At 34.5% G+C, this 26,299-nt stretch overlaps 2 protein-coding genes across 6 annotated transcripts in view; one reads left to right on the top strand and one right to left on the bottom strand.

The window, feature by feature from the left end:
* LOC122631337 (furin-like protease 1, isoforms 1/1-X/2) overlaps positions 1-26,299 on the bottom strand; it is a 163,999-nt gene that overhangs the window by 17,939 nt on the left and 119,761 nt on the right. For all 3 annotated transcript variants that reach the window (XM_043816926.1, XM_043816924.1, XM_043816925.1), the window contains 9 exons: positions 13,954-14,175; positions 13,086-13,214; positions 12,617-12,782; positions 11,521-11,693; positions 6,947-7,364; positions 5,631-5,748; positions 4,854-4,935; positions 3,836-4,046; positions 1,441-2,193 (listed from right to left, as the gene is read on the bottom strand). In XM_043816926.1, the coding sequence (XP_043672861.1) occupies positions 1,441-2,193; positions 3,836-4,046; positions 4,854-4,935; positions 5,631-5,748; positions 6,947-7,364; positions 11,521-11,693; positions 12,617-12,782; positions 13,086-13,214; positions 13,954-14,175 (2,272 nt within the window). The remainder of the gene's footprint in view (positions 1-1,440; positions 2,194-3,835; positions 4,047-4,853; positions 4,936-5,630; positions 5,749-6,946; positions 7,365-11,520; positions 11,694-12,616; positions 12,783-13,085; positions 13,215-13,953; positions 14,176-26,299) is intronic.
* On the top strand, positions 17,747-24,947 carry LOC122631339 (dynein axonemal intermediate chain 2-like). 3 transcript variants are annotated; one of them, XM_043816929.1, is made up of 6 exons: positions 17,747-18,314; positions 18,544-18,721; positions 19,061-19,492; positions 20,085-20,364; positions 20,828-21,684; positions 24,402-24,947. In XM_043816929.1, the coding sequence occupies exons 1-5, from the start codon at positions 18,221-18,223 to the stop codon at positions 21,218-21,220; spliced, it is 1,377 nt and encodes a 458-aa protein (XP_043672864.1). In that variant the 5' UTR covers positions 17,747-18,220; the 3' UTR covers positions 21,221-21,684; positions 24,402-24,947. The 3 variants fall into 3 exon arrangements, with proteins under 3 accessions (XP_043672864.1, XP_043672866.1, XP_043672865.1); XM_043816931.1 differs by having other exon boundaries at positions 17,747-18,721; XM_043816930.1 differs by lacking the exon at positions 24,402-24,947 and having other exon boundaries at positions 20,828-21,758.

Below are 26,299 nucleotides of genomic sequence, written 5' to 3'. Positions count from 1 at the left end.
ACTAACTTTAAAAGAAAGTAAAATGGTAAAGTGGAAATATGATGATGGATTCGAGATACACAACAAGCAGTAAGAATGTTTTACATGTAACGTAATTTATAGTTTTAGCAAAAATTCTGGTTTCTATAACGTACTGCGAATAACTATCTACCATAATTAATTTTGATCGAAGCAACCTGATTTTTTTTTCTTGGTTTATACATTACTTGGGTTTACCAATTGAATACTACCAGCGAATTTTGTGTGTTAAAAAAATTGTTGAATTATCGTTCATCGAGGAGTCATCGGTAAATCATCGAACAAACCACAGAGATCTAAATGAAGCGAGGGAGGTCGCACATCGACGGTTCTTGTTCGATGCACGTAAACAACACTAAATTAATCATACATTTATCGAGAACATCAGTAATGCAGGAGATGCAATCAACAAGCGAATCATTAATTACTCTTACAAGCACATCGGTATTTATGCGTCTACCGTGGAAAAACGTCGACGAATAATTAAGCGAGTCGCATGATAATAAGAGAAGACAAAACAAAATAAAAAAGAAAAACAATGCATTCTCGTAATTTGAGCTAAGATAGTGGAATCTATAAAAAGAATGAAATAAAAAAGAGAAAAAATGACTCTTTAAATGGACAAAATAAAGAAGGGTATAATAATATAATAAGGTGAAGAAGGTGGTGGTGTAAGACAATATATCAAGGTAAAAACAAAGCCAATGGCTATTACAGCAATTACGGCCAAGTGCAGTTTTACAATGAATAGACGGCGAACAATAAGTGAAAATGAAAAAAAAGGGCAAAATTTAAGTTCTACTAGATTGAATCCCTCCGTATCTATTGAATGACCACGGGATATTTGCTTATACTACTATGCATTCTCTCTTTTTCTCCTTCTCTTTTTTATTGTCTTTTTTCTACACACATTGTACCACTACTGAAATGCAAAGTGCAACGAAAGAAGTAGATAGAAAAAAAGAGATCGCACCGAGATGCATCCACGAACGCGAATGACGCTTGAAAATATAAAGGCAGAATGGCTTCAATAGCAATGGAAAATATAACGACCTGGTTTCCGCCATGAATGAATAATTGCCGCTCGATTAGACTCTTCAATCCTTGACCAATCGTCCGATGTAATTACCGAATAGGAAATCTCGCATATTCACGAAATCGGGGTAGGAATCGATCGATATTTGATATTACACGTGAGATTTCACGATTCTCGATTGACGATAACGATCAAATAGAAGTACGAATAGAAATGTGATAAAAATTTTCGATATGATTCTAAGAATGTATATACGATATGAGGAATTTCCAGGTCGATATTATTACGATCGCAAATTGAAGCAATTTCCTTGGGGTGAGTTACGTCATTGTTCGATGGAACAACTCGATTCGATCCTCACAGATGCATCAATCAAATAAGGGTACCCTTATCCAATTGTAGATTCCTAGGATCGAATTGTTCGTCTTGTAATAAGTCTAGGCCCTTAGCTCTGGTTGCGTGTTGTGGTCCAGCTCCACGAGCGCCAGCATAAATAGGATAAAGAGGATAGAGTTGCTGGATTTTGGGATATTGTTGAAAGATCGCTGGGACCTTATTGGTGGCTGCTTTCGCAGCTGGCTCCATCAGGATCAAACCTCTTTGAAGCGGCGATGAGATCGTGACCGGTTCAATGACTTTTTGTCTAATGGTCAAGACCGTTGTCGTTTTTATTTTGGTAGATGGACTGGTTCGAATAGTCGTCGTAGTGACGGGACTGGGTGTACTTCTTCCCCTTGGTCTGGAGGTAATCAATCGAACTTCTCCCGCTACCACGGGACCTTTGATAGATGTCAATCCCCTCAAAGTTTGTGCCGTTGGTCTAGGAGTTGGTCGATTTGCGGATTTCCCGTTCTTGTGCTGTCCCCGAACCTTGTTCTTCCTTTGTGATTGAAGTTGAGCATTGACCACGTACGGCGGACTCAGGCTACCTGTCTTTTCGGCTTTGTGCTGCGACTGTTTGCCCTTAGAAGAAGCCGTCAAGGCATTCTGAGTTTTAGTCAACGTCGTTTCGCGCGGTTTAACGAACGGTCTTCGTGGCATATTCATACTGGCAGGATTGTAGAGGGCATATTCCGTCCGATCAGGTAACGTCGATGTTCCATAGAAGATTAACGCCCACTCGTGAAGCGTTGCACGGCCTGGATTCGTCATCGATAAAAGCAGCGGGAAAACAAGCCAAGAGAACGATTACGAGAACGGCACAGAGAATATTTGTGGTTTACAATAAATATTCAAAAGCTGTCGGATTTTTGATTTATAGATCGGTAGTATTCAGTCAATATGGAAAGAATCAAAACAAACGATAGATATCCGAGGCTGGAGCCATACCGATCGATGAAACTTGGAAATCCCACGATATTACGGTTTACGAATTCGATCCACATTCGCAAACATGAACGCATATGCATCTACAGAGAGTTAGGAATTTGGATTAACGTAAGGATGCGTTTCGACGGCTCAAGAGCAATCGTCTGAATCTCTAAAACGTCTGGAATATGTAGCGCGCCACTTGGATATACAATACCGTGCAAGCGTTTCGATGTATACGCGTTGGCAGAAGGTGCGCGTGGATGTAAGAAAGGAATGGGAGAATGAGAAGGAAGAGAATTAAACCGAATGTTAGGGACGAAGTGAAGGATCGAGGTAGGTGCTGCTGTAATAGTAGTGCAAGTTAGCGTTAAACGCAAGCTATGCGTAACTATCAGCTTTAATAGGATTTCAAGTGATCTTAACTTGGAGTTTAGCTTCGTACAAGGTTAGCCTAGCTTCTTCGCCGCTAAACCATCCTCTTGACCGCGTATCATCGTCATTGATGCTTTAACGAGAACGAAGAGGAAGCGCCAGCCATCGAGGCCGGAGTTTGAATACGAAATTATCTTTAGATACGATAATGCGAGCACTCGTCTATGCGAGTTACGACCTACCTCAGCGTTTTCTCGATAAGGAAGTCCACGTGATCTTGACACAGATAGACTTTCGAGACGCGAACGTTTCCCTGAATCTGACACGACCTGCTTTTTGTACTCCGATCGATCCAAACTGGATCGTCCGTGATGTGACTTGGAAATCGAAGGGAGTTCCCTTTTTTGTTACTTCTACACAAACATGCCCGGGAAATAGAATTATTTATGCCTTCTATTCTACTTGCTTTTGCAGCCGTTTTTTCTCGGATTACTTCGATGTAACATACGGACGAATCTCATCATTGATTCGTTGGTACTTCGCGTAAGCTCCGGTATATCCGTTTGGAAAATTATGAAACTAGAAGGCCCTACACGAATATCGACATCTACCACGTTCATAAAACACGGCTTGGATGGCTCCAGCGAGTCGATTCGTTCGAGAACGGCGAAAATAAAAATAAGTGTACTCGGGATGAATGCACTAACGGATCGATCGACTGGAGTGATATCGACAGCGTTTCGCTAATAATTTATATTCATAATTCATTTTGGAGAGATGGTCAATTTCGACAAGGATCATCTTTATAACGGCGACGCGTCTTATAGATATACAAACTGCATTTCAATAATTTAGTATTTGTTAGTATCTTTCGCTATATGCAAATTATAAGCTTGCATTCGTTATTACAAAATCTATCTTCGTATTAGTCAACGAACATAGATATCGATCTCGAAAGATTCTTTTTCTTTTTTATTATTTTTTAACAGGGTGAGTTTTCGAAGCCAATCGATCGAAAAAATATAAGTCGATCTCGAATTACTGGATCTTGTCGGGCGAACAAAAGGTAGAAACGTTAAAACGTACGTGAGAACTTACCGAAATATCGACCCTCGTTGTGAATTTCGAGTTTCCACGTACCGTGCGGCCTTTCGCCCCACGTGTGAACAGACATAAATGGCCATTGATTGAAACCAGCCTTGGAGACGTCGTGCGGCCTTTTCGCTAGGAGAGTGCTCTTCGTGCCCTGAGGAGAGGTTAGTTGTATCTGAAGATCCCCCCTTCTCGAAGCCATCAGCGACACCTTCGCCTACGATAAGAGCGTCCAGACGATCGTATCATAATTTGCTCCATTTCTCTCTCTCTCTCTCTCTCTCTCTCTCTCTCTCTCTCTCTCTCTCTTGCTCATTCACTAGCACAACGACGACCCTTTTCACAAGCCAACAATGAGTGGCCAATACTAAAAGCCACTTTAAGCTTTAAGAATCGTTTCCGAACGTTTTCGTCGAGAATACTCTCAGAAAGAGAAAGTGAAATTCATGAAACGAGTATACGTATTTGATTTCGTATAAACCGAATCTTGAAAGTATTCAATAGTTACTTGATATCGATTAACATTTTGAATTGATTCGACAAATATTTCTAAACTCGTGAACGAGTATGAAGAAATTAGTATTTCGTCAGTACTTTGATCAGACGAAGCACGTCAAGAATTTCATAAGAATATTTAATAATATTTTGCCGAAAGCTATTACAAAGAATAACAATTAAAGTTATTTTATATGAATATTAAAATCAACGAATGATCTAAAGAAATTAAAGAGATCGTAGACGTAACATTAATCACATATAACGAAAAATTGATTAATTCTCGAATCGGAAGGAATTAAAAGAAGGATACAGAGTGGAAAGGATTTGAGCTGGTTATAGCGTTGATTAAGAAAGAAAGTAATTAAATTCCAATCAAGCTGGATAAGTCGGTAAACAGAATCTCGTTCGCTGACGAATTATTTACAGTTTGACCGATGTGATAGCCTTAAAATTGCAAGAATTTTCGAATTTTCGGAAATTTAAGAATTCTGAAAAAATTTCAAGAGAATTTAAAAAGGATACGTGCCTGTACGTGTTCCAGAAAATTAACTCCGCTACATTCCTTCACGTGCAAGTCGAGAACCAATTGACTCTTTGGTGGTATTGCTCTGAAAAAATGAACAATTATATTATATAATATAACTTTTATATGGTTCTACTTATTTCATTTTTTCAATCTTAAAGAATATTTTGATTTTCATTCGGAGTCAACAAATTTTCACGATCTACTGCGAACAAACGACGATCCTCTTTATTCCTTTCTTTGTTTGAAACATCAAGAACTGCGAATAGAAATCCACATCTGACGACGGTGAGAGTGATGTATTATACATACTACGTTTCCTACATTTTCTTTGGGGTTGTTTCACAACGATAACATTTGCTTCAAGAGGATCTAGTTTTCCTCGAACGGATGTCTAATCTACAGAAAGCTCCTTTCCCGGACCATTTCTTCTTTAGACAAGTCGACACGCTACGATCGTAAAGGAAAAGAAAAGAAAAAAAAAAGGGAGAGAGATCCGTTTCTTATTCAACTTACCAGGTTGTAAGAATGTGTCTGAAATAAATTGTAGCTGATAATATTTTTCGTGCAATAGGTTGAATCAAGTTCAGAAAGAAAATGATATTTATAATTTTTCAAATGAAACTATTACGTCATTGATATAAAGACAAAAAGAAAAAAGAAATTCTTATTTCTCCTTCATTTTGATATTATCTGTTCCGTTCTTCCTACTTTCCTACTTGACGTTTCTACGTTTCGTTCATCGAAATTGAAACAGGAATTTTAATAACGTTTAATTACCTGCCCGAATGTGGCGCGGATACTTCACATTTGTGTTGTTCAGGAACTGTCCTCCATCTTCTAGCCAGACGCACCATTGCGGTTGCATCCATCAATCCATAGCCGAAACTGTGACTCACTGATCAATAAATTCTTAATTGGATTATTTTACGGTAGAACAATTTTAATAATAATTTCATTTTCTTTGAAATGTTTACAATTTCGATAAAAGAATATATTGTATATACGTATATATTAATGTACGATTTTATTATTTTTATGTATAAACGAACGACATTGTTCGATGAAATGAAATCTTTCCGTCGGGATATTTCTCAACCATGCGTGTCTCTTGGTAAAATTTCGCTACAAAGGGTAAAAGAAAGAATGAAAGAAAGAAAGATAGAGATCGCAAAGCGAAAAATGAATTTCAGAGGAACTAGAGAACTCGCGTGCTTTTGACTTGAATTGTTCGCTATTTGAATCGAAGTACGAATAACCGAAAAAATTCCTGACGTTTCTGAAAAAAGATTGTAACCTGGACTCGTATATAGGTTTTCGAGAGTACCGATGCATGTGCGATTCAAGCCTGCCGTCTTCCTGAATTCTTGGTATTTCAGAATGGAATGTCGAGATAGAAGCTTGAGATTGAAAAATTTTCCATTAAATTCAACCTTTCGTCCTGCGATCGAGTCTCATTTCTTTCCTTGTTTCTTATTTTTCGTATTTCGAATTAACGAGCTTGACGTTGCAACAAAATAACTCATGTCAGAACAAGAACAAAGAAACAAGAAGTTATTATGTCGACTATTGGTAAAATGAAACGTTTGTAAAATCGATTTTAAAACGTTAATTAAAGAAAAATTATTGGCGATAACGAAGACGAGAAGTATAATAAAAAAACAATGACGACAGCAAATTATACTATACCTTTCCTCGTATAAAATATTATAAAAAGGATATTAGATGAAAGACTTGCATTAGATTTACATAACGTATTAAACTTTTACTGTACGATTTATTACACTTTTATAGAAATTGTCAGAAGAAAAATATTACCCTATCTGTTAAGTGAATGTTAAAGTAAGAATAATAAAAGAATTGCATTATCCTAATTCTTTTTTTTTTCTATGAAATTTAACAGAAAAATAAATTATGACACATATGTTATGTCATTCATTAAGCTACGTTAAGTATTCATATTTTACAATTTTGTAACCACATAGATTTAAAATTGCGTAAATCGCCACGAAAGAAGATCTTTTAAACGAGCAATATCTTTCAGATTCTAATAAAATCGTGTCATAAAAATGATATCATAAGAATATAAAGCTCACCGTTTCTACCGACTCCATTGGTAACCCAATCGGGTGCTTTTAGATTGGCTGGTTTAGCCGTTCTAACAACGATATGCTGCATATCTCTCCACGTTAGATCCCTATTTGCTTCTAACGCAAGTGCACATATCCCAGCTGCTAAAGGTGCCGATGCCGAAGTTCCAGTATGACTGCTTGTACATTGATGATGAAGATCAGTGGTGACTACTTGTTTCTCACCAGTTGAACCAGAACTATAGGTCGTTGCCAAGGTAGAAGAGCAAGCTTCGCTGTACCAAGGCACCAACCCGTTCTCAGTTGCACTGCTGATGGACAAAGTCCATATGCTGTTGGTATAGCCGTCGCAATTACAGTTATCGTGGTCTCTGCCACCATTACCAGAAGCCCATACGAAGATCGAACCCTTCCCGTTACGTCCCTGTTGATCAAACGTCCCTGAGTTTGCGAGGCTTAATGGTATAACTCGTATCATTGATGAGATCCTATCTCTATTTCTCTCTATTTCTCTCTCTCTCTCTCTCTCTCTCTCTCTCTCTCTCTCTCTCTCTCTCTCTCTCTCTCTCTCTCCCTGTTTCCAATCTAACTTTATTAAACATGTAACCGTTGCTTTATTGGTCGATACCAACAAGTTCAATCATGTTTTTTATGTTTCTTCTCAAAAATATCCAATTTTGAAAATTACTCGAAATACATCAGAGAATAGAATAGATATTGAAATTTATATCTAGTTTTTTCGTTAATTTTGATTTTATTGTGCATCGTTATTAGATAATATTATTAATATTATTAAGTATTAATAAAATATCAGAAATCAATAGTGAAGCAATTAAGAATTTTCTTTGATGTAATATATATGATCGTACATGTTAATAGCAATTGATATTCACGCTTATCTCTCATGTCACATTAATTAACACGTCTTTCTTAGTAACATACGACAGAGACGCGAATGAAGTTCTCGTCTAGGGAGTAAATTTGAATGATCAAAGTGTTCCGATCGAGACTATCAACTACACGCGGTGCGTGTCAAAGGGAACACGAGAACTTAACAGGAATCTAAGTGTACTCATGTGGGTGTCTCACTACATATGTACATAGTAGCACTCTTACAAAATGGGGTAATTACATTCGTAAGTTTCCCTATGAAAATTCTTTAAACTACAAAATAAATTTTGAATTCGTTATAGATATTTGAAAGTTCATATATTATGAATGAAACAATTTTTGAAAGTTCGCAAATATTATAAATTTACCGTTTCGATAGTTCTTCCTTTTTCTTTTTCTACTGTGCATAACTTGGTGAAAATATCGGAATAAATGATTTGATTTTATAGAAGTATAACTACATTTGCAAAACATACACAACAATAGTTCATTGAAATTGTTCGAACTTGGATATTCGAAAGGAAAATTATATCGAAAACTATACTTTTCATTAGCGTAGATTCATCGATGAGCTTCATTCGTTATTGAAGTTAATTAAAATGTTGAGAATTGGAATGTAAGTTTCCAGTCGCTTATACCCAGAGGCCAAGTATCAAGGGAACCGTAGCACGAACGCAATTTCGCTACGACGAGGATCATCGAAATTGTTTTCTGAAAGGAACTTCAATATTGTTCTCTTCGCTTTCGGCGCGGACAAAGGAATGTAGTATCGCGGATATAGGCTACATTCGATATAAAGGATAGTCGAAGACGTTCTGAAAAGGGTTTCTATCAATCATACTAACGGTAAGAGGGTGTTTCGTTCAATTGATTATTAAAATACAAATAGAAAGTAAAATAATAACAAACAATACAAATTTCTTTGTAAGACGATAATTTACTTGTGTTGAATTTCTATCTTAATTTATTCAAGATATTAATAATTTCAAGATGTTAGTTTACGAAAAAGAAATGACCTAATTCTTTAAATCGTTCTAAAAGTTTCGTTTTTAAACGCTGTTAGATAAAAAAAAAAAAAACTGCGTGTTGATAGCGAAAGAAACTTTTGGGCAACCCACAATAGTATCATCGAATAATTGAAATCATCTCGCTTTAAACCTCAATGAGCAACCATCCGAAAACCGATAACGGTTACAAGCTGGTCGTTTATTCACCATTCACCTATGGTACGATTAAGCGCGGTTTCGTGAAATGTTTAAAGTCTTATTGTTATTTTACACGAACGTCCTTTGAACGGGTATTATCAAAAAATGAGTTGCAAATTTTCCATTCGAGTACCCTCGTAAAAAGGTTCCGAGTATGTATTAAAGCGAGATTCGTAAATCGCGTACCAAAACTCGGTAAAGTGTGTTCTCGTACACGGGTAAATTTATTTAGCGGATTATGGAAAATACGAAGGGCATTGCTGAGGGTAGCTTGGTACTGGCGGCAGAAAAAGAAGGAAGAGGAAAATTTATTCGAGCGTGACTACCGATCGATATGCGCATACGTGAAGGCATTTAAAAAGAATATTACATATCGGAAACGAGCAATATGGAAAGAAGACTTCCCTTGAAATTGGTATATAAACGTTCCAAAATTTTCTTCGAGCTACGAATAATATAAGATCGATTACAATGTACTACATAATATTTCGTATAAACGTAACCACGATGACACAATATTTCCTGCTATTACGTTTCATGTTCTTTTATATATTATATAATATATTTAGTTTTATAATAGTAGCGTCAAGCAATGTTTTATCGTATTTATTGTATGTTTTATAAAAGGACGACGAATCGGAGCTTTTAAAATGCGCGAAGTTGACGTCGTTGGAAAATAATTTTCACGATCTGACCTTTTTAAATTAGTTATTTCACGTTATGATTCTTTTTTTTCACTCCGGGAAAACTTTGACATCTTGAATGAGGAACTCGTATTCTTCTTCGTAAGATCTAGCCTTTCTTTTTCTTTCTCTTTCCTTTTTTTTCCTCTCTTTTTCGAACGATGCTTTAACGAGCTTTCGCATCCAAAGTACCTTTTAATATTTGCATATGACTTACGGCCACATTGCAGTGGAGTGAGTTTAAAATGGTAATGCGTGCGGGTAAGAGAGTTTTGGTTGAGGTAACTTAAAAGCACCCAATTAGAAACTTTCCAAGAGCTGACCTCCACCTTTCCCTCGGAGTCTATTAAGGTGGCTCTGGTAGCTTCGAGGACTACTTTACTGCGACTACTCTCTTTCTTTTTCTGTCTCTTTCACTCACTCTTTCTCTCTCTTCCTCTCTCTCTCTCTCTCTCTCTCTCTCTCTCTCTCTCTCTCTCTCTCTCTCTCTCTCTATTTCTAATCGAATTATGTTTATAGACGATCTTACGAAAAAATTCTTAACAAAATTTTCTAATTTTCAAAAATTGGATTGTTTGGACAATATTTGTTTACCGATCCAGACGATCCATTATCGATTTGTCGTTTTACCGTAAGAAAAAACAAGTATAAGAAAGTATCTACTGGAAAAGTTTTTCGGAAAGATTCGAGACTCTTCGTGGGTTCACGAAAAGCTCAGCTAAACTTTTACGGAGTTCTACCGAGTTGTCAAACTTTTCGAATTCTTGAAAGTGTTAAGAAGAAGAGGAAGAAGAGAAAGTGACATGTATATTTTCTATGTTGAAATTCTTTGCATCAAATTTCCGGGGAAGATATCGACGGACTCTATATCCTAGTTTCATGACGTTTTGAAGAAATACCTAGACCTTTGAGAAGTTTTAACGTTTAGGAAACTTTCTTTAACGTTAGTAAACTTGTCTTATTACGTTTTGTCTAGATACTCTATGAGAAAACGAAGAAAAACCAAAAGAAATGAAGATAAGAAGTCGCGTGTATCTAATGAAAATACTCGGAAACTTTTATCATAACTACTGGTTAAACTTTTGGTTATTCTGACATTACCATTTTTCTTAACAATGTATAGTAATTTTTTCTTACAATAGTAATAAGTATAAATTATATGAAATATCCAACAATATGTACATGTATAATACCACCAATAATTTCAGCATTATTTTATTTTTATCACGATAAGAATTATGTTCTTCTTGGACATACAGTATATTTGGTTGATCTAATGATCCAGTGATTTATTAATAAACGTTGTGACGATAATAAAAAGAACTTTTTGAAAATTCGATCCTCGTGTTTGTTTTAAAAAAGGTCTTCTACCTTACAGATTTGATTTGTTCAAATCTATATAAATTGTTCGAGTTTATTATGTCTAGGAGATTCATTCAGGTTTTTTTTCTTTTTTGACATATTTTCTGTTTAGGTATATCTAGCTATGCGAAGGACCGTATCGCGATGTTTCAATGTTCACGTACGTATCTTCAAGCTGAAAGCTCGTAAATATACGAAACGTAGGAAATTTTAAATCCTGATTTACGCGAATATTTTTGGAATTGAAATAAAACCTTTACGACATCGCTACGAACCCTTGTAAATGATTCAATTTCAACTATCTTTTTTTTTTATATATAATTTCATAGATACTATCGTAACATAGATCGATATAAAACAGAATGAATGATAAAATAAATTTGTCCAAATTCCATAATTAATTCAGATTCATAATTATTGACTTATATCCAAAACTAACCTTGGTAATTCCCTCGATGAAGGCTCTTGTTGCCAGTTCGCCAGGGCCATCGACTGTCTTGCCATCGTCATCAGGGCCCCACGAAGCACTATAAATATCGATATGCTGTGGATTCAAGCTGAGTGATCTGGCTTCAACTGCATCTGTTACATCTCCGTCTAACATTCGAACGCCTGAAAACATGATTATAATATTATTATAATTTTACGATAATATTAAGATTCAATGAAAGAAGTAAGATTCTATAGATATCGTTTAGAAACAAGATTAGAAACGATATCATTAATTATTTATTAATACGAGACGTTTTGAATTCGAAACGATAACGATGTTGAAATAGAATCCAATTTTGATTTTACTTAGGATACCAAGCAAGTTGTAATCCTCATTCGGATAAAGGTCGCTTACATTTTGTAAATTGGATTACGTTTCGAACATGAGTTAGAAAACGTAGTGAACTTTCATATTCGCAAGTCGACTCTTTGTATTTTTATTTCATAAAAGCAAAAACTAACATTATCGGTTGTTTCAATAAAGCAATAAGAAGTTTCAAATATCGGTATAGAAGTTTATTGGGGCTGAAAGTATTTGACATGAGTATTAAAATTGTTAATTCTTTAGTATTCCGTATGTACTATGAAATGGTATTTTTAATATTCATCACAAAAGAAGCAAATCCGTTCTTTCTTGTTTCAAGTAGAATAACAACGAGTTGAGATACCAATGTAAAAGGTAGTGCATAAAGAGAAAGAGATAGATAGATTGAGAGAGAAAGAGAGAAAGAAAGAAAGAAAAAGAGAGAGAGAAAGTTTCATGAAAATGTACGGCTCGAAAAATATATATGTTAAATATTATAGCTACTTCAGCGTGTTGAAGTAATGTTGGCTTAATATCCATTGGTATTTTGTATATAATAAAATTACATCGAATTCGCAAATCTAATTTGAAGAGAATAGTTTTTTGCGAGCATAAAGTAAAAAGAGAGAGAGAGAGAGAGAGGAAGAGAGAAAAGTTGAATTTTCTGGAAATTCAAGAGAGAAGGGAAAGCTTTTCTAGCTTGGAGAATATGAAGATGAATCTTTGAAGTAAGACTTACCACCAACACCTGCTCCAAAGGCAACACCAACTGCGCAGACAGTATTGTTGGCAGTCGCTGCAACTTCTCCGGCACACCTGGTACCGTGTCGATTGCTGTCCACAAGATCATACCTTGGCATAGGATCTTCGTCGTGACTATTAACGTCATAACTTGCTTGAGGATCCTACAATTTCGACATTAATCTCTCAATAGATCTTATTTTACAAGTTGAACAAGTTACTTCTTGTAAAGAAAAATTAATGATTTGAATTTAATAATATTATAAATTTTCTTAACCGTATAAGAGTGATATTTAATGATAGAGATATCTCTTCAAATACTTCGTAAATTATAAGAGAGAAAAGAAAAAAAAAAAAAAAAGAAAAGAAGTGAACTCGAGTCTCCCTTCTTATTTCTTTCATGTTTTTCAAATTACATGAATCGTGAAATATAAAATAAGTCACAGTGAGCAATTCGCAAGACTCACGTAATTCTTGTAGAGGTCAGGATGATCCTTTTCCAAGCCATCGTCGAGAATCGTGACTACGACGCCGCTTCCGGTGATTCCTTCGGCCCAAGCATTCTGCACGTTCATGTCCAAACCGTTTCCCCTGTTCTAAAGGAACGAAGTAGAGAGAGAGAAAAAAAAGGTAGTAAAAATAGTAGATAACGAAGAAAAAGAAATGAGGAAAATGCGTTAACGCGGTAACATTGTTTAGTCTTTCGAAGCACGTCCATGCTCCATTTCGCTTATTTTTCCACGAATCCAAAGACTAGTTCGGATATACGAACAGCAAAGATTTAAAGAATGCTTTTCATTAATCCACTCACGTGCTTCCCCTTCTTCTTGTACGAACAAAGCAGAATAAAAAATATGTAACGATCGGTTTCGATGGTTCAGACCGGAAAAAAGTTGGTAAAAAAAAAAAGAAAAGAAAGAAAATCGATCGTTCACTCGTAAAGTATTATAAACTTTTGCATTCGTTACTGGTTATTTATTTTTATTAGGTGATTATTATTTTGCTAGATTTGATAAGATTAAAGAAAAATATTCTGTTAAACAAACAGCAGCGATTGAATGGAAATATTAAAAATTATTTAATAAATTAATCAAAAGTAAGTTCGATTCATATAAATGATAATTATTCGTAGCTCGTGATAGGGAGGAGGGTGCAAACAAGAATCTATCTAGAATTCAGGCGTCTGTCATATTAGAAATTCCTAGAATATTCAGGACGATCCCATGAATTAGGTGTTGATAAGCTACTAAGAGAAATGGATACGAAATACGATCTATGAATTAATTCAGATGTTTGCATATTATTGAAATGAAATATAACGTGAAAGAAACATACCAGGTACCACATTTGAGGCCATCTTTCGTCGTTTAAAATAGCTTTCGCATTGGACGGACCGCGTTTGATTATTAAATCCCGTTTACTTCGCGACTTTGCTCGTTGTTGTTCTGCTCGACGAACTCTAGAATCTCTTATCAGTCTGGAATGTACTTCCATGTGCGGATCGATCGATCTCTTCATTACGGATCGATGCTCGAGATGATACCAACCATCGAATATCTGTAATCGAATATTTTAAGGCATTAACATCGATGAAAATTATTTATTTATTTATTTATTTATTTATTTATTTATCACTCCAAACATATACATTCGTACGCATGCGAATAAGCAAACAGAAGTCCTTTACGTAAAAAGAAAAAAAAATATCTATCAAATTTTCTTTCCAATTAACGTTCTGATTATGATAAAAGTTCGAATTTCACGAATTTTCATAACGTTTTTCACTTTTTTACATTTTAATTGTTTTTCTACAAGAGTATAAATTATTTTCTATCTAAAGTATGATTATCAATCTTTGTTTCTTTTGGTGGAATTCGAGATAGAGATCGCATAAAAAGTTGTTCGATCATGGTGACGAATCTATCGTTGAACATTGTAATAACAATGTATAAAACTTTTTAACCCATGTTAAATCACACTTTAGTCGAAGGTTTCGAAAGCGGTAAGCTCTCGCCGTGATTCTAGTAAGCATAAGAGATTTATCATTTTGAACGCAACGAACGGGGAAATGTATCCATAAAGCAATGTACTCTGATGCACTTTCGTATAAGCGATGCAACGTAACCGATGAAAATATAGGAAGAAAGATGGTGATAAATGAGAGAACTTCTTGTCATTTGTCGCGTGGAAGCCCGTACTTTTTCATGCGAGACCATCTTTTTCTTTTTTCTTTTTTCTTCTCTCACTCTCTCCTTCTCTCTTTATCTCTCTTTTTCTCCTTACGCTCATACTACTCTATCTTACTTTATTCTTAAGCCCAAACAACGAAACATTGATTTAAAGAAAAGAGTGTGTTCTATAAAAAAAAAGAAAAGAAAAAGAAAAAAAATATCAGGAATATTCGTATGAAGACATACGTCAAAATCTATTGACTCCTTCTACACTTGATCGCTACACATACTTTTCCACAGTCCCATTTTTTCCTTTACAGCGTCGTGTCGAACATCGATTAAAATCAATATCCTTTAACAGTTCTCATTCCTTCTAATTTGCAAACAAAGAGTAATAAGAGTAATAGAAAAAGAGAAAAGAAGAGAAAGAGAGAGACGCTAAATGATACTTTTTCTTCGATAATGCCTTTTATAATAGGACCTACTTGGTTCTTTCATAAGAAGTAAAGTTCAAGACAGACAAGTATACTTGGAATGTCTTTCAATAGCTTTTCCTTTTTCTTAGCGTATAATGCAAATATCAGAACATAAAATTTATACAATTTTAAGATTGCTTCTATCGTTTGTATCGATAGATCAAAGACAGTCTCGTTTAAAAAAGTTAAAAAATGATGGGATAACTTTAACGTTCGACTTATTTTTCGTCATATTTTTAAAGGACTATATCCCTCTTTCTCTCTTAACTATTCTCAACGCTTTCTCGTTATCTCTCTCAAAGCTTTATCCTTTCACGATCTCCTATTTGTCTCGTTTCTCCAGTCTTTGGACGATTATTATGCGCATTGCTTTCATACCAGCCTCATTTCCTCGTTACAAGCTCGTTACACGAAGCGCGTTTCAACGGATATCCTATGTAAAGTATTAGCGCGTTCTTACAAGTTCATCGAATAAATTCAAATGGTATATTGCTTTATCGCGCGATCGGAGTACGATGGAAAATGGTGTTGCATTATTTCTTAATAGATGCTTTTAGCGAGAGTTAAAGCATCAGCAGTTAAAAATTTCGAACGCTTTTCCAATCGACAAAGATCATCATCTGTGAATGTTAAAGATATTTTCGACGAGTTTCCTCCGATAAAATAGTTCTTCTAGAATGACTTTATTCTTTTCTTTTATTTATCAATTATTATGTTGTACGATCAGGATACGACGTAGCATGCGTTGAGAAATTATCGAGTTGAGACAAGGCGATAGGTAACTTGATATCATAGTTTCAGCATTCACGGAGATATCGTGTTACTTGCAATATCAGCTAATTGATCGATGAGTAATGGCACGTCGTCGAATCTATACATATATCCAAAGGGAAGCTTTTGGCCAATTGGCGAATAGCTGAGATTTAAGCTTTCGAAGGGTTTCTCTTGAAAGTGAATCTTTGAATGCTAGTTCGAGAAGACAGGACACGCAACGATTTAGACAGACAGACAGAGAAAGAGAAAGAGAGAGAGAGAGAGAGAGAGAGAGAGAGAATCTTCAGCCGTTTATAGAGTTGTTTCAAACATAATAGTGGATCTGCTCAATAGCCGATCAAAAGCTTGTTCGAGATCAATAAATTTTGTTCGACTCATAGGTGAATGATGATAATGCGAATTCCTATTAACTGCTTTCGTTGAGAAGCTTCGAATTTCGTATGGTACTTCTCGATATCTGTTCTCAATCGATCGATATCGGTTAGAATGATGTCAACAGGGACTGCACGGCAACTCCTATTCATTAGTAGAAACCGTGCACCATCGTAGCTTACGCGATTTGCGGCCTTGTGCGAGCGCATTGATTGGTAAATTTAATGCTATTCGAGGGATCGTAATCCTATATCGACAAGGACTACGCCCACTATAGATCGGTCGACATGTGCGAGACGAAACTTATGCGTAGGATTTCGAGGATGAAACGCGAGAATGAATCACGATCGAGTTTTCTGCGATCTTTCATTATTTCAAATCTTACAACGCAAAAAAGAAAAAATAAGTTTTGCCTGCATTCGAACCGAACACAGATATGAGTCGAATAGAATATGACAATTACTCGAAGAACTTCCGACAGTTCAACGAAACAAGACGCCATGTCATCCGATTCTTTTTTATAATCGATGCATTTTTATCATTATTTTCGTTTCTATTTTCCTTGATACCCTTCAATATTTACCTTTTCTTTTTTTCTTTTTTTTTTAAATCCGTTGGAAAGTTCTTTTGGAAAATAATGGATAACAAATATGTCTACACTAAAAAAAGAAGTCAATTTGGCAAGCAATGTTTCTTCGAGGATGTTGGGCCGATCGTCGAAGAAAATATTTTTCCAAACCCGAGTCTTAATAAAAGCTATATTAAACAACGTATAATTAATCATGAAACTCAAGAAACAGTACAATACGCACTCCATAAGGTTACATCAAACTTTTCTTAAAAATTAGATTTATAAATTCATACTTTTAGTACTATTTTATCCGTTTGTATAATCAGATTCAGACTAAGTACGCGAAAGTAAAAAATTCGGGAATACGACATTTCGAGGGTAGTTGGCCAAAGGAAATAAATCCTTTAGACGAGGAGGCAGTTCGTAGATTTCGTCAACGATTCATGAAAAGTGACAGTTGGATTACGTCTATGAATTCACTTATGGAAGTAAGCAATATAGTTTTCTTTTTCCACCGTGAAAACTTATTAAAATCATTATAATTTATTATTATCTTAGACGATGGAGCATTACATATTGCAAAATAACACTGTCGATATTTACGATAATTACTTCGATGACATGATACCTACGAAATTAACGATTTCTCCTGAAATGAGGTATGATCTAAGATATCATTTTCAAGTAATAAACTTATACATATATATATTTTTATTTAATTTTTTTCAAATTTTCATATGCGTTCCGATCCGATGTAAATTTAATCGACATTTAATTATTGAAAGATTGAAAAAATCATTATGACAAAAATAATCTTAGTACGAGACTTTAAAGAATAATGATAATTTTGTTACTTCTACCCACGACGAATAATGCGGTGATACCACCATAAAACTTAGCAAGCCATTTTATCTCATGACGTACGATACAAACACGTACGAATTGCGATTCGACGAGAGGAAATAGTAGGATAGTAAATCCGAGAATGCCAATACGTAGTACGAGATTACTACGATGGTGACGAGAACGTTCGTGTAAGGGCATCCTTTGCATACGATTTATGGTGGTTACAATTGGAAAATCATACGTTTCCAGTAATATATAGGTAGTGACGAGATAAAAAAGGAGTGAAATAAATATTTAAGCCTTTTAGAAAACTTTTCTTTTCTTTCAGGATCATAAGCACGTATTCCGATCAAGAATTAAACGTGAGACCTGTTAATCATTTGTGTTGGTCAATGGACAGACCTCAATTTGCTGTTGCATATTGTTTCAAAGATCGGATCCAGCTGCCAACCAATCTGAGCCCGAACGCTTACATTTGGAACATCGGTATATAATCTGTATTTTTAATCTTCGATTACATATATCGTTTGATTTAGAATATAGATGATAAGAACGAAAAAAAAAGAAATAATTTTTATACAGAAAAGAATTGCAAGATATTAATCGACGATGCAACAATATCGAAAACTATATGTAATACATAAAACAGATATTTAACTCTCTCTCTCTCTCTCTCTCTCTCTCTCTCTCTCTCTCTCTCTCTCTGACATTGTAGAAAGACCTAACAAACCGTCGGTGATCCTAAAGTCAGCTTCGGCGTCTATGGCTATCGAGTTTAATCAACGTGACCCGTCGTTGCTGATAAGTGGCTTGATGTCCGGTCAAGTGTGCAGCTGGGACACAAGAACCGGTGATTCGCCGGTGCAAATATCGGTACCTCTGAACAGTCACAGGTGCGCTGGGATTATATCTCACTTTGGCAGATGTTCGTTCACCTGATATTCAGGCCATTTACAATTCAGGATTATACATAACATTTCGATAAGATTATGTCAAAAAAGGGATTCGTTGAGGGAAAAGCAAAAGAGAAAAAAAGAAAAAAAAATATTTTTTTTTGTCATAAAGATAATAAAATCTCGAACGAGGAATAATTAATTCATTAAGATTTTGATAGAGGTATTATAATACAATTTAAAAAATCTTTGCCGTAAACAAATACGATGTTTGTCTAAGTCGAAAGTAATTCGAAGGTGATTGTAATCATCGCTTTTTTTTGTTTCATCCAACCAAAGAAACCCAGTGAGCCAGGCGTACTGGATCAATTCCAAGACCAATACCGAGTTCTTCTCGTCGTCTAACAGTGGCACGATCAAGTGGTGGGACATTAGGAAGTTGAGAAAGCCAACGGAGGTTCTAGTGATGGACTTGCAAAATCCCGAGAGACAGAGCATAAATGAATCTATCCCTATCACCGTACTTCAATACGAATCTACCATGGGTAGTAAATTTTTGGTTGGACTCGAGAACGGAATCATCGTGAACGTCAATAGGAAAGCTATATCAAATTCCGAGAAACTCCATACGAGATACCATTGTCATTTTGGACCGGTATTGAGCATCGATCGGAATCCTACTATTTTGAAGAACTTTTTGACTACCGGCAACAATCATGCCAAGGTTTGGACAGAGGAAACCAGAGAGCATTGTCTGATCAAGACGACAAGGTAATGATCCTTTTCAAGTAGGATTTATTTTCCTTCGGAAAAGGACTTTTTTCTGAAATAGAATTTTTCATTTGCTCCATAATGCTTTCGATAATTGACGGGTATAGTATTGACGACGATTTTGAAATAATCGATCGGAGCCTATCGCTTTACTACTTCATTTTCTTTCTTTTACATTTTTGTACCGAGTGTTCCAAAAGTTTACAGTCTTACTGTACTTGGCAAAAGAAGTAAAACATATTTAATTAACATCATTCTAAAAATTAATATTGTCCGATTAATAAAAATGGTTTCTTTTTTCTATAACGTAATGTAGATATATAAGTATGCAGTTACTCGTACTTTGGTTTGTACATCTTTCCATCACACATTTCAACTTTTCTTTATAAAAAAGAATGTAAAAGTTTAGCATGTTCATTTCGCTGAAAGTAATTAAACAGACTTATAGAATGATTTATTAGTTTTGAAAGATCCTTAAAACATTTTCAAGACTTTTGCCATGTATATTTTTTAAAGTTGAGAGTATTTTAAATGATTATTTAAAGGTCGCATTTCTTATTCGCAAATGGACATATTGATTGTTCCTTTGTAGAAAATTAGGCCTCCTGACAGGAACATGTTGGAGCAGATCCAGATTATCTCTTTTCTTTACGATAAATACGGAAGGTACGTTGGATGCTTATGATCTATTCCAAGGAATACGTACACCGACCTATCGAATTCAAATCTGTAAGAAATCTTTAACAACTATCAAACCTCACAACGATGGTAATATCTTGGGCATCGGTTCCGTTAATGGAAATGTTTATTTCGTCTTATGTGGAGGCTTATTTACTACCACATTTCCCCATGACAAATCCTTCTTCCTATCGGTAAGTTTTTATTCGTTCTTCGTTTTCATATATTTTTGAAAAAGGTCCTAACTTTACTCGGTTGTTTGATCTTTCTAAAAAAAAATTGAAACGATGAACGCTGTATCTTAAATTTATCAACACGAATCGATACAGTAATTCAGTCGAAATACCTTTTTCATTTGATTTTTGTTGTTGCAAGAGGCAACTTCAAACGACTTTTGTAAAGTACTGAGTTCAATTCAGCTCAAGTATAAGAAATGAAAGAGGAAATCAGATAAAAACTAACTTTGCTCAACAGTCAAAGGAAATCCTAACCAACGTAACGATGTTTGCATATCATGTATATATTATATAGAACGTATACAAACGTTTTTAAATTTTTGAATATCTTTTAAAGGAAGGATGCTTACTGATTATAAAACTTTTGCATACATATAATATCCGACATTTAAATCATCCTTATCTGTTTTTCTATTCATAGTATCTAGATAGATGTAGTCTATATGAAAAAACAGTGGAAGCTCGAAAAAAAGAGACGACATTGCTGATTACTCATGTACCTCCACAACATTCAAAATCAAAGTATAGAAGCAGACCAAGGGGATCGAAGGAAATGCCAAGAAGGTCGAGAGTAAGAAGACATCATGGACCTCCGTTTGCCGATGATGAAGAAATAATCGAAGCGGAGAAACAATATTTTCTTAAATTGGAGGCGGTATTTGAACAACCTGATTCAACGTCTCATTTAACTTTTACTAAGCTTTTTTCGGAAACTTTATTTCGCCTTAAGGAGAACTTACGTAACAACGAACTATTCGAATTGAAATTACACGGTCCAATTCATCCCATTTTCAAAAGTTTCATATTGCATTAATACGAAATATAGATGAAAGGAAATGATGAATGATGAGAAAATTATCTTCGATATATGAAAGTTTCATGTATCGATTAAAATTTCGATCCTCGTACGTATTCCATTATTTCAGGAGAAGGAAGCTTTTGAATCGGAGGATAGCAAAGAGATAGAGAGGATATACGCTTATCTAAGAACCGAACAAATCGAACGCGAGAAAAAGATAATTAAAATCGAGGAAGAGTATGAAGAGGAAGAAATAGAAAAGAAAAAAGCGGAAAGGCCAATAGCTTTAACTTTAAAGACTCCACGAAAAACATCGATTGTCTCCACTTCGCTTGAGAAAATCGGCGGAAAGTTCGATGAAGAAATTGACGAATCTGAAGAATTAATCAAGAGGAAAGATAGAAGGAGGCGAGCTCTTAGCGAGATACCATTGAAGATTTGTTCGATGGATATTTGTGAACCGAAAATCTGTTGTGCAGGTAACGCAAATTATAATGTTATAATTCTAATCGAATTCGTCGTTGTTATTCCATTATTATAACCATAATCGAAAATAATCGAGGTTTCCTTTGAAATGTTCTATTATTTTCAAAATAGTTAATGTCTTATCGAATAAATATCTTATCGAATATATCGAACGATATTTTCAAAAATATTCGATACAATATATATATTTTATATATAACTAATAACGATGCTCTACTAGATAAGTATATATGTAGATCATTAGTACGAGATTATTCGAATCGTGTATTGGACGAGAAATTGTAGAACCAGTCCACATTTCTAACTGATATGACTGATCCCGCTAATTCGTCATCTTCGATCGATCTAATTACGGAATCCGACCGATAGAGATCAAACAGCAAATTCTATAGATTCTATAGACACAATATCGATAAAAGAACGACACTATCTTTTGTGCAATAATTGCGAGAGTTCGGACTAATTTATCGATTTCATTTTATAAATTGTTATAGGAATAACGATGAGTGATGGAAGCAATTGATTTTTTTATACGTTCCTTTTTTAATATCTTGTCCCTCCTTTCCTCGTTCATCGAAAAGAAATGGAAAATAATAAAATTTGTAAATATTACAATTTCAAGCGTAGATTCGCGTGATAGAAAGAAATGTTTACAAGGCAAAATATTCGTCGCTTCTGACCTATTTTCGTTAGTAAGCGCCATTAATCCAGGCTAATGAGGTAATTGAATTGCCAAGGAGGATAATGCCGAACAGTGAGATTTGGGGCGTGAACGTTAGTCAGAGTTAATAAAAGCGACAAACCGCTGACCTATAATCGAGTTCTCGCTACGCAGTTATGCCACTCAAGACAGCCAAGTCGATGATAGCGCTCGAATGCGCAGCCGATTCGATGATAGTAGACTATGCTATTCGCACGAACGAACAGATATATATATATATATATATATATATATATATATATATATATATCATCTAAGCTCTAGAATATATATATATATATATACATATTAGAGTTTAGATGACATATTGCAACTCAGAAATTCATTTTCACTCGATTGATTGAAATTTCAATAATTATAATTTAGTTTTAGTTGCAATTCAATAGTGATTAATAGTTAACTACGTTTATACGATTTTTTAAATTCAATAACGATTTTATATAATAATTCTTTTCTTTTCTTTCTTCTTCTTTTCTTCCTTTCTGCATTTTTTTTTTCTTTTTTCTTCTTACTTTTCATTATTTTCTTTTCTTTAGACCTTATATCTTCTATGCATTTAAAATATTTCCATTTAAATATACGTCAGTTTATTCAGCACATGCAATTTTCATTTTAATACATTTTCTTCCTTTCCTATAATATAATTAAAACGTAAAGCGATTTAACGAACCATCCGACGAGTAAGCGCGAAACATTATCTTGCACTTTCCCTTAAGCACTATCTTCAACATTATCGACGACTTTTACAAGCGATGGACTCTCTCGGTCGATAGGGTTTTCTACGATCAAAGTTTAATTAAGAACGCCATAGTAACTGCGGTGAGTACAAAGCTTGCGGTGTCGGAGGGTCGGAGGTTGGTGCGCGTGCGCGCACCTTTGCTTCGACATTTTTCGTCAAAACCGATTTCGTTGCTTTTCTTTATGAATATTAGATGAACGTATGGAAAATGGTTACGATTGCTTGAATCATTCATCGTCATGAATTTTTTTATATTTTATTGTTTAATAAAATCATCCAGACGTTTCAATTTAAATTAATATTTCTTTGTCTCTGTAAATTATAAACGATCAAAAATGTGATAAAACATTTTCTCGATTCTTGTAGCTTACGCTATAATAATTTACAATGTAATTTTTAATGTGTAGAAGAACTGCATGTACATATAAATAAGAACAATGTATACGCGTCTAAACTTTAGTATAAGTAATATCCTAACTGCAGAGAAGTTCTAATACCAGGAGTAGCTATATGGTAGTTAGAGAACATTCATCGTAAACATAAGTTATACGGAAATCACGAAAATGGGAAATGAGAGCGAACCATCGTTTGCAATATTCGAAATTGCATATACGCGTGTACGCAGAAGCATATGTGTAAATATTCCCATTACAAGTATTCAGAAGTATTTTATAATCTAAATTAATACTAAGTAAATGAATACTAATATGATCGATCGAATCTATTTATAACTTGCAATAACCGAAGGTAGATCTAGCGTTAATGGATGTCAGTTCCAGGTATAAATCACTTTAGTAATTGTAATTGACACCACTTGGTAATAGCATAATACTGATCGATGTTATGATTATTATTATTATTATTATTATTATTATTATTATTATTATTATTATTATTATCATCGTCGTCGTCATCGTCATCATCGTCATTATTAATTGCACGTAGAATTTCATTAAAAGTTTATTCAACATTGATTAGTTAACACGATAGTTTGTTTTATTCATCGACGTAAACCAAAGACAAAAAGGTAATTCCATTTTTCTTATCCGAAGAACAATGCAATTCTTCGTCTTGAAGATAAATTACAACGTTGGATTAGTTTTCATAGTAAAGTAAACGATTTAATCCAAGTTTACATAGCTTTACAATTACTATAGTAAAAAAAGTTATTCTTAAAAGGACGGTAAAGAAAATTCATAGAAAGAAAGAGAAAGAGAGAATATTTAATGATGTAATCGTACTCTTTTCAGACGTTGTTAAAGCAGAAAAAGAACGTAAGATACGCGAGAAAGAAAAGGAGTTGATCAGAAAGGAATTGACACCTTTTACGAAGGAGTCATTGTTCAAAAGAAAGATGTCACTTACGGAACAGCAATACTGGCAAGAGAAAATATCAGAGTTAAGCAAAGGTGTAGTAGAACGTACGCCACTACAAAAGAGAAGAATTTTATTGGGCATTGATGCACCACCCGATGTCCTTACGAAGGATGTCAAAGATGCCAAAAAATATCTCGAAGAATGGCGAGATAATCTAAGCGTTACAAGAAGTCCTTTCTACAGGTCTCGGAGTATGCCACCTATGAGAAGAATGAGAGATGAGATAGATGACGAAAAAAAGAAAGAGAAAGTGAATGTCTACGAGCAGAAATCGGTAGAATCATTACAAATTAAGCGAGAAATTTCATTGACATTAGAAGAACCGGTTTCTACCCCGATTAAAAAGATTGAAGAATTTAAAGAAATTAAAAGAAATAAAGAAAACGATTTATATCCGAGGATATCGGCATATTGTATCAAATAACATTATTATATATTACATTGTATTATTATTAATATTATTATTATTATTATTATTATTATTATTATTATTATTATTTTATTGTACTATCGAATCTCTGATATTCGTTTTTTTAATGAAAATATAAGTTTCTAGAAAAATATATTTTATTTAAAAATAATGTACGATATTTCATTTGTATAAGACCACAGAGATCGATCATGAGTCTTTCCAAAATTATATAGCTAATAGTACATCCAAGTATCTTATTCCAATGGAATAAGAACAAGATAATCATTTATACTTTTTCGAGTTTCTAAGAAAAGCAATAAGGAGTAGAATGAAAAAGAGAGCAAGTTCAATTACAGATCACGCGTTCTTTATTGCGTCTTCGACAAGGAACGTCACGCGAGGAACTTTGTAATCGTTTGAAACGTCAATTGGACGATTCGAGACTTGAGCGAGATAAAGTGCAGAAAGCTAAGGGTGGTACGTACACCCTTATACCCACCGAAAACTACGAAGAATTCCAAGTTTAGGTGAAAGCGGAAGTTCTCCGAAAAGCGAAAAGTTCGCGGAACGCCAAGAAAGAAGAAAGAGAGAAAGAGAGAGAGCAAAAGAAAGACAGAGAGGGACAGAGAAAGAGAGAGGGAAAGAGAGAGAGAGAGGAGTGAATAGAAACGGGGTAAATCGATGCTGGTACTTCTCACCGGTGAAAACCGATTCCAAGAGGGTGCATTACTTTTCTACTCCTTTTCGAGTCCTTGTCCTTTGAGCGTTACTCGTGAAAGAAAACTAGAAGATAGAAGCCAAATTTTCAACAATTTTCATTCGATATAAACACGTTAATATCTATAGAATGATACATCGCGATCGAATACTCGAATATTTATTATAATTTCCAAGATATTCGAAATCTTGGAAATCTTTTCTTTCTTTTCTTTTTCCTTTTTTATTATTTTTTTTTTAACTTTTTACTACCAATAAAAAATAGAAAAGTAAATTAATAATTATTGCACGTTATTTATCTTCAGTTATCTCATTTTTATCGAACGAAATTGTCTGCTTGAAAAATAACAAAGCTACAATAAAAAGAATAGCAATACGAACAAGTACAAAGTTTGTAGGTATAATGAACGTAGGTGAACTTAGGAGTTTGGTAAAGATTGTATCCAATGTAGAATGTCGTCATTATTACGAGAATGTAGATTTCGTTCAACAAGCGGAACTTTCAAAGAGGAAACATGAATTCTCTTCTTCCTCGAAACTTTTCCCACGGATAAATGTACATATCTAAATCTGCACTCTATTCGAAGGAACAATCCTTCACAATTGAGTGAACTGTTGACAACTTTCAAGTTTTAAAACTAC

This window comes from Vespula pensylvanica, chromosome 8 (assembly GCF_014466175.1).
Source record: "Vespula pensylvanica isolate Volc-1 chromosome 8, ASM1446617v1, whole genome shotgun sequence".
Taxonomy (NCBI): Eukaryota; Metazoa; Arthropoda; class Insecta; order Hymenoptera; family Vespidae; genus Vespula; species Vespula pensylvanica.
The sequence above is the reverse complement of the archived record's forward strand: the minus strand, read 5'-3'. Positions and strand labels throughout refer to the sequence as shown.

What these genes read in the sequence shown, in the direction of transcription:
- LOC122631339 (XM_043816929.1), top strand. Translation starts at nt 18,221, where the DNA reads ATGGACAGACCTCAATTTGCTGTTGCATATTGTTTCAAAGATCGGATC. An exon ending in CGCTTACATTTGGAACATCG is followed by an intron (nt 18,315 to 18,543) that starts GTATATAATCTG and finishes CTGACATTGTAG; the next exon opens with AAAGACCTAACAAACCGTCG. An exon ending in ACAAATCCTTCTTCCTATCG is followed by an intron (nt 20,365 to 20,827) that starts GTAAGTTTTTAT and finishes TTCTATTCATAG; the next exon opens with TATCTAGATAGATGTAGTCT.